General features: G+C 40.6%; 1 protein-coding gene across 1 annotated transcript in view; it reads left to right on the top strand.

Moving 5' to 3' along the window:
- The first annotated feature begins 644 nt into the window (after positions 1 to 644).
- Positions 645 to 15,197, top strand: part of ntsr1 (neurotensin receptor 1 (high affinity)) — a 67,390-nt gene continuing 52,837 nt past the window's right edge. Inside the window, exon 1 of the mRNA XM_061074331.1 lies at positions 645 to 1,434. Within this exon, the coding sequence (XP_060930314.1) occupies positions 766 to 1,434 (669 nt within the window). The 5' untranslated portion in view covers positions 645 to 765. The remainder of the gene's footprint in view (positions 1,435 to 15,197) is intronic.

The raw sequence follows: 15,197 nt of genomic DNA, 5'->3' as shown, positions 1-15,197 counted from the left end.
GCCAGGGCCGGCCCTGCTCGCAGTGTGATGAACGATACTAACAGGTTGTTGATGCCATGCTGAGACCACATTAATACTACAGCAGGTAAACACATACATGCTTTTAAATTGTGTGTGCGTGACTGTGTGTGTGTGTGTGTCTGTGTGTGTCTGTGTGCTTTTACATTGGTCCTTGCACTGACAGCAGTTGCAAAGTAAGAGTGACATTTCCTCTCTGTCTGTCCATTAACAATACTTCTCCATAGTGACACTGGAACATCAGCACTGAAGACACCGCAGCCTTGGGCCCGAGTTCATATACTGTACTGTTGTCTCCAGCTGTCACTGAACACCAATTATCTATATGTACTTCTGCATTGTTGGATGAGGAGAGAGAGAGAGAGAGAGAGAGAGAGAGAGAGAGAGAGAGAGAGAGAGAGAGAGAGAGAGAGAGAGAGAGAGAGAGAGAGAGAGAGAGAGAGAGAGAGAGAGAGAGAGAGAGAGAGAGAGAGAGAGAGATTTGAAATGTTTTATTTTTGGTCTTTAGCTTTCCAAGGTAAATCATGAAGGGACAAAATGACAAGGGCTCCACTCACTGAATGGCTGTGCGTCATCGAAGCAGCGCCAATAGCGAGCACGCCTCCTGTCGTGCCAAGTATTAAAGCTGCTCTCCTCCGACTTCCAGACACTGAACCCGCTTCCCTCCTGTTGATGTCCCAGTGAAAATCGTCAAATGCCGACTCTGTGATATTTTCAGTTCCTACACTTCCACCCATAAAGGAGCAAATGGATTTAAACTGCACGCTCTCGAAGTGCGATGTGGCGGGCTTGGGCGCGCTGGCGCACAGACTCTTTGGGAATAACTCACTGTCTCCACTTGATAACAGCTCCGAATCTTCCAATTCAGAGGAGGACGACCTGGAAGTAAACACGGACATTTACTCTAAGATTATAGTCACTGTCCTCTACGTGGCTCTGTTCGCTGTGGGCTCTATGGGGAACTCCATCACCCTGTACACACTGCTGACCAAAAAGACCCTGCAGAACCTCCAGAGCACCGTGCACTACCACCTGGCCAGCCTCGCCGTGTCCGACCTGCTAATCCTGGTCCTCTCCATGCCCATCGAGCTCTATAACTTCATATGGTTCCACCACCCGTGGGTCTTCGGGGACGCAGTGTGCAGGGGCTACTACTTCCTCCGGGACAGCTGCTCCTACGCCACCGCTCTCAACATCGCCAGCCTGAGCGTGGAGCGCTACATGGCCATCTGCCACCCGTTCAAAGCCAAGAGCATCATGTCCCGCAGCCGCACCAAGAAGCTGATCAGCGCCATGTGGCTCGCGTCCTTCGCGCTCGCTTCACCGATGCTCTTCACCATGGGCCAAGTGATGCTCAAAGGCGAGAAGATATGCACTGCCATCGTCTCCCCGCTCACCATGAAGTCTGTTCTGCAGGTGAGTGTCGGAGGAAAGTCCTGTCACTGGTTGGTTTCGAGGTTTTACGCACAGGTCTCCTCGGCTGCTCCTGACGCACCAATATGGTGGAAAATGTTAAAATGACTCTGGGGCTGTCCAGCCACAAGAAGTAGGCAGGTGGGTGTTGATGGTAGTTTTTTTCCCCCACTTGTGTCTTAGTGTCTCATCGGCGTTTATTCAGCTTTAAACGTGAAATCTGTCTCGACAACTCGATTTTGGCGCGCGGACATCTGTTGATTTCCATCGGAAACTATTAAAATAAACCAAATCTAATCCTTCGCCCATGACGTTGTTTTTATTAAGCTTTGATAGCCGTAATTCGGTGTATTAACACACATTAAACCAGCGAGCTGTGTGTAATTCAGTTTCATTGAAGGTGAATTTCTTCCAGCAAATGAACGAGGTAGACTCCCTTAATTAATCAAACAACATGCTGAACCCATAGGAAATCTGGGCCTTGACAGCAGAAACTGTTGTTTCAACATAAAATCACTGAAATCAAAAACATCAGGGACTGACGCGAAGGGTGCGCAAAGTTACAGCGGCACGCAGGGCGCCACAGGTGGGACGTTTTGTGAAACGGCCTCGTTCCTATAGGTGCAGGTAGAGCTGAATAATCAGGAATCTGTTTTGTGTTTGGACGTACAAATAATCTGTTTATTAAATCATCTTTCAAGAAAAAAAGTTAATTTAAATAATAATAATAATTTGATGGTTTAAACTCCTTGAATTTGTGGCATGCTTTATTACCTTGTGGTAAACGGGAATATCTTTGAGTTACTTGGTTTTACAGTCCTCTGAAGCCAGCTTATGTTCCTCTATCTCACTTGACACACACTTGATGTGAGTGTGCCTCCAGAAGCCTCTTCTAACCATCTGGATAAAGGACATTAAAATTAACAACCGGCCTATTTCTTAAGTTGCGACTCTGCCTCCATATCCAAACAAAGGTGGCAGCCAGTTCCTTGCTAAATGTTTACAATTAGTGAAGTGCTTGTTCTTAATTTGCTTTTTTTCTTGGCCTGTGCTTATGGCCTGGATGTTTACCTCATAATTATTCCATGTCTTTAGTGAGTCCTCCTCAAACAGTTTCACAATAGACTGTCACTTTTAATTTTTGTTTGCAGAGCTTTTTTAACAGTCTGTGGTGCAGATTGAAGTTGTTTATCCTACCTGATTTATCTTCAGTGAAGATTTATCATCAATCTTTTTTATAAAATTAAACAAAATTTGATTGTTTTTCTGTCCATGTGTTTGGTTTATATAGTTTGAATGATTTAGTTAACTTTACTTAACTTTTTGCATTGCATTTTGGCTATTCCAGAAGTCTGTTAAGCGAAGGACTCAGCCATGTTCACAACTTTTCAAAATAAAATCTACGTAATTTCACGCTCCCATACTAAACATCAGAGCAGCGAAACATACTCTGTGCTTTTTCTTTGAAGACAACTTGCTAAAGAGGAAGTGGTTGTATGAATGATGCCATAATTGAGATCAGCACCTGCAACTCCCTTGAATGTCTCCGTCAGTTCAATAAGGTGAAATAAAAATTGTCCAATTATCTAAATGATCTGGCACTGATTCTGACCCATCTTCCGACCACTGCTGTAATTTATCCGCAGATGTAGAAGACGTGTTCACCTAGGCCCTCAGACTGAAGGCACACTGCCCCACCCCCCACTGACCCCCTGAACTTTCTATAGCAATTAACCATATATATACCAAAGATGAATGGTTCATAGAATATGTGTTCCACATAGAGGCAGCTGTATAATTAGTAGGTAGATGTGACCCAAAATCTAAATTTTAAAAATCAGGTTGATATAGGTGTACATTGATTTACCAAATTTATCTTATAATCTCTTCATTCTGTATGAATTTATTTCTCTTGGACAATAACATCCATCTATCATTTTGCATAGTTAGTATGTAGTATTATTAAGTATGATAAAAAATAAAGATTTGTCATTTCTGACTGCAAGAAATAATAATAGAAACATTTGCACCTCGTGGAAAGTGATGAATCACGTCACTGTGCAGCAGAATGATTACTTTTTCATCCAGATGTTTGGAAGAGTCTGAGTATTTTGGAAATGGCTTTAGAAAAGCAGTAAATGTTGATAAATTACCTTCTGGGTTTTTAATAGATGGTATTTATTTTCCTAGAAAATCCTCGGGCTCTGTAACGAGAACATAATGATTATACATGAGAGACACAAACTGAAGTTACTCTGTCTCCAAGACTCCCGAATAAACTAGGTACGCATCACTCTGGAAAATAATCAGTAATGAAATCATCATTCTGTGGATGTTTTGTGGCTTGTAGTAAAGAGCCTGTGAGTGATCAGCAATACACACATTAGATGAATTGGCCAGAACGTAAGACAACACACTTGCCGTTTCTCAGAAACATGCATGATTCAGTGGAAAACTAACATGGAGGAGGACTGACGTAGCCAGCTGGCTATGGAACTACAGATGTAGTCATGTAGTAATTGGCTTAGTCTTGCAGAGTGAGCTGGAGGTGAGTTTGAAATGTATTGTTGTTTTAGTCGCAGCTGTACAAGTACGAAACATCCGCTTGGTGTCGTTCCCAGTTTCTGGTTTATCCTCCAGTGTGTAGCTGCCCTACAAGAGAGTTGCGTAATACTCTGAGCTCAGCAGCACTCTTTGACAAAAGAAAAGGCTATATGTTTAAGGCTGTCCCCACTGCTCCCCAAGACAAATAGTGTGCCTGTGAAAGTCTTAGGTGGTATTAATGATTAGGCCAATTTCCCCGGCTTTGTTTACGATGCACATCCTTGACATAGACTGAGAAGGTGGTCAGAATTCTCGGTGTTGTGACCTACGCTGTCTGAAATTAGAACTCATTATGTGAGGTGGACTCTACAAAGCAAAAGGGGCCATGGCATCACCTGGTGTGGAAAGTATCTTTGAAGGTAGTTTGTTTGATCATTATGTTTAATCAGCAATCAGCAGTCCTCCACGTCTGGTGTTATTCTCCCCTTCTTTGTCCCTGTACGTCTCTTTTTTTGGCAATCCATTGCTTCTACATGATGACTATTTGAATGGCTAACAATTCTTTGAGAATATTGGCATTTGTCAGCCCAGTGGAAACATTTCCCCATACCAGACGTCTAAAGAAATAGCATGAGCCTGTTATTTTTCCACTAAATGTAAAGACGAGAACAATCAATAAATCACAGCAGAGTGGAGACAGTAGATGCTCTGAAGAGGAAATCTCCCGTAACAATTATATACCTGCGTGTTTGTTTGTGCATATACTGTGTGTGTGTGTGTGTGTGTGTGTGTGTGTGTGTGTGTGTGTGTGTGTGTGTGTGTGTGTGTGTGTGTGTGTGTGTGTGTGTGTGTGTGTGTGTGTTTGTGTGTGTGTGTGACAGGATAACCTGGCTCACGATGGGACCTGCTGTTGTGGAGGGTCCCCATGCACTCTGGCTGTTTTGACAACAGGGAGTGACACTACATGGAGAGATGTGTGTGTGTTTGTGTGTTTACTTATGTAAGAAAACTAATCTCAATGGGAAATATACAGCATGGAAACATCTGAAAACTATTCTGACCTCTGAGAACCTACAAGTCCAGAGTCTCAGGGGTTACAAAAGTGTTACTGTTTAAAATTCTTTCAGTTCAAAGTGACTGCCCAAATAGATGCAGCTTGACTGAGTGACTAATCCTCCCTCAGCAGGGCATACCAGCATCAGTCAGGCAGTGAGTTACCCTAACTGTGAAAATGTTCCACTAAAGATACAGTCCCATACCTACCATGGGAAATAAAGTCTGGTGGCTGCTAGTATGTACCTTTGCTCTGTAGGTAACATACAATTTGTCGTGGTTTATGGTGAAGTGCGTCATTGGTGTGTCCATCTGAGAGCCGAGACGCAGGTGCATTTCTGGTGCATTTATTTTCTTCCAACACGTTTCTCTTTCTAACATCTCACAATGAAACATAGCAAAGAGTCATGACAGTTAGTGTAGTTAGTCAGCCCACCCCACTCAAAACACATTCCCTGTCACACCGCGGTGAGGTTTGTCTTGTCTTGGGGTTTTTGTCTCGTAACTTCCTGTTTTATTTTGAAATCATAACTCTCCTCTCGTTTCAGGTCACTTGCCCTTCCTCATGTGTCACCGGTCTGATTGTCTCTGATTGTTTCCACCTGTTCCCTTCACCCTCATGTGCTTATAGTCTGCGTCTCCCCTTTGTCTTGTGCCGAAGTGTTTGTTGAGCCTCCTGTTTAGGTGAGCCTTTTCTTTTGCCCCATTTATTAGTAGTTTGGTTTTCCTCCTTCGGGAGCGCTTTTGATTTCTTGCTCTTGCCATTTGTTTGTCCTCCTTCGGGAGTGGTTTATGTTTAAAAGCTTTTTCTTTTTCTAGTGTATGTTTTGTATTTATTAGGAAGTTCTTTTTCCCCATTTATTGCTTGCCAAGTATTATATTATATTATAGATATAGTTAGTGAGATTTTCATAGCCTTCTTGTTTGTCACTCTGCATTGAGGTTCTGAAATCAATAAAGTGTGCTGGTACGTGATATTCTCTGCTTCTGAGTCCTCATTCCAGTCCAGGCCTGACATTCCCCTCCAAAATACATAATAAAAATTATAATAACAAAGACGAGATGCAAAAGCATGACAACCCCCCCAAAAGGAAATAGTTTTGCATGCGGTGGCCACAGACGATTGCTCTCTTGTTATCCTTCCTGACCGATTGTTCTCGCTCTCCAATTCCCCAACCGGCAGGAGACTTGGTTGGGTCACTTCCCGGTTGGTTATACCTAAACCTCCGAAGCAAGGTGCCATTAGGCATCGGAGAAACCTGGACCACCTCAACCCTCCCCTTTTGATATGGAGCACCGGTTCTACTCCAAGCGCCCTCTGGATGCTTGAACTCCCCACTCTAAAAAAATGGTTTCTTCTTCTGTCTCTGATTTTGCTGCAATAGATACACTGTTAAATCTTTGGGGTCTAAAGGCTGAAGACCACTGTCACAAAACTGCAACCTACTCAGGTAAGAGGAGCAATGAGGACACTGTGCGTCTCGTTTCCTCCAGGTTGCCTCTGAGTTGGATCTACAAAGACTTTCACTTGTGCCAAGAAGCCCTAGACACAAAATGGCACCCGCTCTGGAAAACGTAGTTACTTTCAATCTCTTTTACATTTAACTAAACCGCTAAAAACAATCTTAAACTCTATGCAGGCACTCACGCTGATAAAGCCCTGTCTAATAAAGTAAATATTTGTGGTTTATTGACAGTTTACTGACCTGTATTAAGAAAGTAAAAGGTTATTTCTCAGGACACGGTGCATCTTGTTCCCTCCATATAACATGACAAACGCAGAAGTGGGTGCTCCCTTACTGATCCTTGTAACAACTAGAGTGAACACAAGTTACTTCCCCACCACTCACAATGTATATTTAATATTGTCGTTAAGCATTATTATTTTGATTCTGAAATGATTAGAATAATTATTCCACTTAAAAATCTCGACATTAATGTGGTCACCCTAATTTAAGGGATGCCAGACGACAGAGCCGTCTACTGTTTTTTTTTTCAACCCCAACCTCCTCCGTGGACTTTATACTTCAGCTGCTGACTTCTTTCTTCCATTATAATTATTAGCACCACTAGAGGTTGCCTAACAAAACGTTACTATGGTGCATAATAAGCAGCTGCACAGACAACCTGGGATCTTTTATTTCTGACATTCTCACACTAACCACGAGTTGGTGCAGCGGTGGTATGGTGGCTAAAGCTGTTGATCCAGGTTTGATTCTCAGCCACTGAACTGTCTGATGTCGATACTGATGTGGTCAAGTCATTTTTTTAATTTCCCTGTGTAAGATCTATAACGTTTACATTATCTAATATATCTGATTTAGACTGTTAATGATTATTCGATAAACAGAAAACTAACCTTTGAAATTTGTTCTCGTAAAATTGAATGCGAAATGTACTGCAAGTTTGTACTTGATTATTACAATTTGTTAAGTTATATTGTATGGGTTAACCCACATCATTATGTTAAAGTTCAAAGCTACTATATTTTAACATCCTGCTTTGTAATTGTAGTACTGCATTGTAATCATGCCATTTAACAATAATTCATCATGATGTTATTTATACAATATGATAGTTTTATTAGTTAATATTAATAGATGTGACTTATCTTATTGGTTGCTTAAGTTAATGCAATTCTATAGAATAGAGATATCAGGAAACATGTATTTTGGAACTATGCAAGACGTCACTTTCTGACTTCTTCATGACATCACTTATCATATGACATAATGGTCTGATCTATATAAGCTTTAGATTGTCTCTTTATATTGGCCCAAACCTTGACTGAGAACCTTGAGAAGTCACTCTCACACACACACACACATTGGGGTGAAAACAATACCCTGTTTGCACAGCCACGACAGCATTCAGGGGAGAAAAACTTGTAAACTTGCATGTCTGTAAAGTATATCCTCAGAAACAGACGAAGTGAATGACGCAGGAAGATGGGGTGTGAATGAGGGCGAGGAGTAGAAGGACTTAATGAGAAAGACGATTTGTGTTTAATTCTTTCCAAGTAGCAGGATTTAAGCGACCAAAGTTAACACTGTGAAGTGGGCAGTGGACGTTTCCAGTACATTTACAGTTTACATGATGTGGGTTTTTCCTGCTGCTACTGTTTTCACTTACTTTGGGTTCGTTTGTGTACATGTGAGCTTGACTGCTGCCGTTGAACTGAGTGCTCTGCTGCTGTGCAGGAGTCTCCACTGGGATTGAACAGGGCCGCCTTGTTTGTGCAGCAGAATCAATCTGAATTCATCCAGGAAGAAATACTTTGTTATGGTATTACTTATCAAATTAGTTGACATGTTTGTTTGCTTTTGTTGTGTGCTACAGAATTTTTGCCTTTTTTCCACAAAAAATCTGTGAAATTGACTTGGATTCACTAAATAACAGTCCTTATTCTAATTTATATTTTAGCACATTCTTGCTTAGTTCAACACATTTACAGTGATATGTAGACAGGGCCTCTCTTTGCATGGATCAACTGCTTGTTCAGTGATATAAACAGCTTGGAGAATTAGAGGAAATCCATGTTTTGTTACTTTCAGTGGGAGCATTCATGTTGCCTGTAACTATAACTTACAGGTAACAACTTTAACTTGTGCTGGGAATTTGCATTTAATTCTCTGGGGAGGAAATAAACAACTACACAGAATAATTGTAATCAAGGTATTTAACATTGATCAAAGCTAAATTACACGGAGTATATTGCACTCAAACAGGGTAACAGTGTTACTATTTGGCTTTGGAGTTCTCAAAGCCACTGCAGGCATCAAGAATCAGACAAATGTCTCTTATGACGTGCTGGCTTTTATACACAAAGTCAGGAACACACAGCTGTCCTCAGTCACGCCACCATCAATCCGTGGTCATTCGTCCTGCAACCTGCTGCATGGTGGAGGAGGTGGTCATTGATCTCTCTTTCCTTAGTGTACAAACTCTGTGGATTTGATCAAACAGTTCACCGGTTCATTCAACTCACAGCACACAAACATTTCCCAAGTATTACATCCAAACAAACATACCTAGTAGAGAATAATGCTGAATCAGGCTATTTTGACTGAACTCACTGAGCATATTCAGGTCAAAAAATGTCCGTTACATAACTGTCATTATTTTGATCCTGTTGATATTTGCTGGTGTGAGAACTTTTAAAATAAAGACATTTATAAGCTATATTCCCAACTGGTCCAAAGATTGTGAGGCTTTGTGGCAGACACAAAATGTGAAAATGCAATATTGTAAATGATAGACTAATCCCTCCTCCATTGGACTATAAGCCCAAAAGGTTTCAGAAAGAAATACAAGCAGCACAATTATAATACCATAATATAATATGAATATGCTAACATACTCTGGTAACATGCGAACATGTAGAGTACATAATGCTAACAATGAAGGCAATTTAGCTTGCCATGGCATGCGTGTTTGTACGTGTCTGTGTGTGTAAGTATCAATCAATCAAAAATTATTTGTATAGCCTATATTCACAAACCACTATTTGTCTCATAGGGCTATAACAAGGTGTGACATCCTCTGCCCTTTATCCTCAACAAGAATATGGATTATTATCACAATCAGCTAGCTAGATACAGGATGCGCTATCATTAAATCAAGTCTGGATGGAACAAAGGTGTGGACTAGTTTTTCTGCATCTTTTTGAGAAAGGACATGTCTGACTTATGAGATGTTACACAAGTGAAAGAAGGTGGTTCTAGAAATGTGTTTTAAGTGTGAATTAAAGGACAAATGCGGATCGAAGATCACTCCCAAGTTCCTGACTGTTTCATTGGAAGCAAGGGCAATGTCAGATTAGATAATGTCTCTCTCAGGTGTTTAGGGCCAAATATTAGAACCCCTGCTTTATCTGAGTTTAATAGGAGAAAATTGCAGGTCATCCAGGTTTTTATGCGCTTGAGATATGCTTGGAGTTTAGTAAATTGATTACACTGTTCTGGTTTTTATTGAAATGTATAACTGGTTGTCATCCGCATAGCAGAGGAAAATTAAAGAGTATGTCCCACTCAGATGACTCAAAATTAATTTGCACAAATTAGAACCAATCTGAAAAATAGGATTTAAACCAGTTTAGTACAGTTCCTTTAATGCTAATTAACTGTTCTAGTTTCGGTAATAAAATTTGATGGTCAATAGTCTTGAATGATGTACTAAGATATAACAGAATGAGAACAGATACAAATACCTTATCTGAAGCTATTAGAAGGTCATAAGTGACTTTTGCCAAGGCTGTCTCCGTGCTGTGATTTGTTCTAAACTCCGACTGAAAGTCTTCATATACATTACTTTCCTGAGGGAACTCACACAGATGATTGGCTACAACCTTTTCAAGGATTCTAGACAGGAAGGGGAGGTTGGATATCGGTTTGTAGTTGGCTAAAAACCTCTGGGTCTAAGGTGGATTTTTTGAGAAGCGGTTTGATTACAGCTAGTTTAAAGGATTGTGTAACATATCCTGATGATAATGACAGATTGATTGTGTTCAGTATCGTACTATCAATTAGGGACAGAATTTCTTTGCGTTATTTTGTGGGAATGGGATGTAAGACACAAGTTGTGGGTTTAGTAGATGAGGTTATTTTTGGTCAGCTGATCAAGGGTGATCAGAGAGAAGCTGTCTACATAATTGGGAAGATTCACAGCTGTTTCGGAGATTTCTGTTCATGATATGGTATTGGTGCCAACTGAGGGCAGGAGATTGTTGATTATACTTCTAATAGTTAGAATTTTATCATTAAAGAAGGTCATAAAGATATTGCTATTCAGGGTTTGAGGAATACTGGGTTCGGTGGAGGTGTGACTCTGTCAGCCAGGCTACAGTGCTGAAGAGAAACTTTGAGTTGTTTTTATTATCTTCTGTTAGTGTGGAGTAGTAGGCAGCTCTTGCTTTGTGTAGGGCAGGGATGCCAGGGTGAAATTGGACAGGGGGCCAGATTTTTTCAAGCAAGACCTCAGGGGGCCGGATTACACTTTCGGACTGAAAAGGCCAAACACTGACTCAACACATGGATAGGTAGGTTATTTGAAATTATTCATGAAGGCCTACACATCAATAAGAAATTGCATCGGCACCAAAATAGCCTCACAATGAGGCCTAAAATTACATAGCCTAAAGCAGGAGACAGTTACCCTCTAAAAACGTTACATTTTCCTATCCATGCAAGTAGCCTACATTTATAAATTAGAAATGCAACAAAATAGACTAGGTGCCAACAAAACACATTTCCTATAAATAACACAAGTGTAAACTGTTAATTACTTTTATTATATTTATTGAAGGCTTGCACATGAAAACAAGTCAATGCAAAATAAGGCCAATTAAAAGAAGGCCAGGCCAAGTAGGCCTAAACGAGTCACAGAAAGAAAGCGCCAGAATAAAGTAGTCCAACATTAGACCATGTGATTGAATATCCAGTAGGAATTAGTAAAACAAAACGGTTCTTGAAAAAATAGGCAAATATGAGCTATCTAAAAACTAAATTGGCTCAATAACAGATGAGGCACATTAACTTTGCCAGTCATCACCAGTCACCAACCCATATTTCCACACACCCATGTGCCTTTATGGCACTAGCCTGGCTATCAGTCAACCCCAGCCCCTTTTATTCCCTCCCCCCCATATCACACTGGAAATTATAAAATATATCATACTCTCTGTATATTCTTTGTATACATAAGTCTATATACACATATTTATACATGTGTACATGTTATAATTACTATTATTATATCACTATTACTATTATTATTATATATACTGTTGCTGCCATTATTACTATGTACTGCTTTTATATTGGTATAATTACTATCATATATAAATATATATTATGTTATATTATATACTATATATACTGTTCTATTCTTATATACTGTCTAACAATAACATTACCATCTGTTTTTTATTCTTTCTACCTCAATATTTTTTATTTTATTCTATTGTATTGTATTTTTGTATTTTATTGTATTCAAATGTACCGGCTGCTATGACAACTTAATTTCCCTTCGGAAAGTAATCTATCTATCTATCTATCTATCTATCTGTCCATCTTTTTACCCATCCATCCATCCATCCATCCATCCATCCATCCATCCATCCATCCATCCATCCATCCATCCATCCATCCATCCATCCATCCATCCATCCATCCATCCATCCATCCACTTCCTCATTCACCCCTGACACGCCAACGAACCAGCCAATGAGAGCCTGTCATCCCACACAGCCATTGGTCAAGAACTGTCACATGTCCGACCCCGACCTATTCACAGACACTCAGGACATCTCAGTACTTATTCAACACGGTGTACTTAGCGGAACATTCATAACAACCACATATCAAGCAGTCAAACAGAACAGAACTCAACTATCAGTTCGTTACAATATGTATTAAAATAAAACGAACCTTCGTGTGTATCTCGACATTTGGAGAATACGGCTTGCTGTTTCTGTAGCGATGATGCTAGCTCGTTTAGCTTTTGAGTCCGGAGTTGCCCTGTGTACTCGCCGTATTTCTCGGCGTGGGTCTCGTAGTGTCGTTTGATGTTGTACTCCTTTAGTACAGCCACTTGTTCACGACAGATAAGACACACGGGTTTGCCTCCTACTTCCCAAAAGAAATAATTTTCTCTCCATCTATCCTGAAAGATGCGAGCTTCAGTGTCGACCTTCCTCTTATTTGACAACATCTCGATCAGCACTACCGGCGCTGCTGCAGCTGAGGCGGGCAGCAGCAATAGACCAACTAACGGAGTCCACCGAAAATTTTAATTTTTTTTTATTTTTTTTAAATTCCATCAAAATTAAATTAAAATTGATATTCTCCCCTTATCACCCTCGGGCCGGATGTGATGTACAGTCGGGCCGGGTCCGGCCCGCGGGCCGTAACCCTGGCATCACTGGTGTAGGGCCTTCTTAAATGTTTCACACTATTTTCCATGTTTGGTGATTTTCCACATGGTTGTTGGAGGGCCACTTTCTTGACGCTTGTTTTAATGAATGTGTGTAGCATTTCCCCCACTGGCTACAGAATTTGGGGAGATTAAGGTTCTCATTACATCCAATGTGCAGTGAGTTCTCTCCAGGGAATGTAAGGGTGACCACACAACCTAACCCTGCTTGAAGGTGTTAGCATCATGTTCCCTGATTGATTTTCTGTCCTTTAAACCCTTGTCTGTTCACACTGATGGATTCACACACTGTAACAGGCCCAATGCATATGAATAGAACCAAAAGGTTAAAAGAAAGCAACCACTTGTTTGTGTCTTGAGCAACGAATCACTTGTGGAAGCCACACTGGGTTTGCCTTGTCTATAACAGGGAATTCAGAACAGGACTTCAATCTATGTCTGAACGACAAGCTGTGAGTCTGTATTTCCAATGTGGGACCCCAGAAACTGCTTTGAAAGAGAAGGTGTCTCATAAGACCATCCTCCTTGCTGTGTATGGTGAGCAAAATTGACCATTCTCCAGTCAATTCTTATTACCGCAATGCAGTAGAATACTGAAGGAGAAGCCTTCATCAGTGTGCATCACATTAACCCAAGGGTCAATTTTGATATGGAGGATGAATGCATAACATTTAAAACATGATCTAATCTTGAAATAAATTACAAAATAAATCATAATATGCTCTTAAACAAATCTGTACCATTACCTGATGAGACTGAATCCACATGGACTGGTAGTGTCTATCTCCATCCGACAACAGTGCCTTTCTAAATGTTGCTCATTAACCCTTTTGCCTCCCGCCGTCACACAGAACAAGTCCTTGCCCGTCATTACGTTTGGTGAACAGAGCATGTTGAAGCTTTTCTTTATTCAATCAACCGTTCTCATTCGATTCATTTTGCCACCTGCAGTGTCCAGTTCTGTGTAATTCAGTGCATGAGCCAGAGAAGACAGCAAGATGTTACCCATGGTTTCAACACATCAATGTGCTATGGTTGCTAAGCTCTACCGTAAGAGCTACCCAACGAGTAAACAAATATTTCGGAACTTGTAACAACTCTGGAGCTCTGCTGAAACTCAACAAAGCTTCATATGTAACTCATTGATGTGACAGTCAGGACTCTTCTTTTAAACATCCTTCCTGGCTACAGTAGAGCCACTCCATATGATTGGTTTTCCTCTTCAAAGCAGCCGTCCAGGCCGCGTTGAATCACAGCCGGAAAATTAAACTGCAGCCTTCCATAGTCTTAAAATGATCGAATCTCCCTTTAAAATAAGAATGATGAGGTAAAAACAAGATTAAGAGGAAGCTAAAGTTAGCCTGTTGTAGCCTTAATGTGTCAATAGCATAGTCTGATGGGGTTTCATAATTGGATTACAAAAAACTATTAGAATTAGTCTGATTACATAAAAAAATCTAAATAGATTATTAATCGAGGGAGGTTCACATTCGTCCAGTTTATCTGCTTTCAGGCATGCACTGAACTCCTCAGTATTTTCTCTGTGGAGTAGTAGGATGTGTAAACGCAAATGTCTGATTGAGACGATCCGTAGTTTCAGCGTACATATAAAGTCTGTAGAAATCCAGGAGAAGTCGATTTGAGAACACAGCAGAGAACCTCCTGCTGCATTGTGCATGTGTAAAAGGTAAAATCCTTTAGCCAATTCTGCAGATTTTCCCCGCAAGTCATGTCTGAAAATGTCTTATGTGCGTGTTCACGTGAAATGCATTTTCAGGCATGTTAGTATAGATGAGACTTAAAACTAATCTGGAGCCAAAACACTTGTATGGACTGATATCATTTTACTTCTAATGCACCGTTTTCAAACGGAAATGTAGTAGTATAGATGTAGCCTTAGACAAGTGCCTCTTGTTTTTACAGGGTTAAAAAAATATATTCAAATGAAGAACGGCTCTGTCCAGGGGTAGGATGAGGTCTTAGTTAGGTTATCCTCTTTACTAACAATTGCTCATCCGCTCAACACTGGAACCTGCAGGTCATTCAAAAACAACTTCAGTACTACTTCTGTGATTCTCTTCTGATCTGTGTGTTTTACAGCCGACAACAGACAATAGCCAGATGTGTTTCGTACTTGTTTCTGTTTGAAGTCATAACACACCAAGTGACACGTGGTGTTATGTCTGAGCAGATACTTGGGTCTAAACAATGTCAGCATGATACAAACATTTGGATTA

The sequence above is a fragment of the Limanda limanda genome, chromosome 7 (genome assembly GCF_963576545.1).
Source record: "Limanda limanda chromosome 7, fLimLim1.1, whole genome shotgun sequence".
Taxonomy (NCBI): domain Eukaryota; kingdom Metazoa; phylum Chordata; class Actinopteri; order Pleuronectiformes; family Pleuronectidae; genus Limanda; species Limanda limanda.
This window is presented reverse-complemented; position numbering and strand designations above follow the sequence as displayed.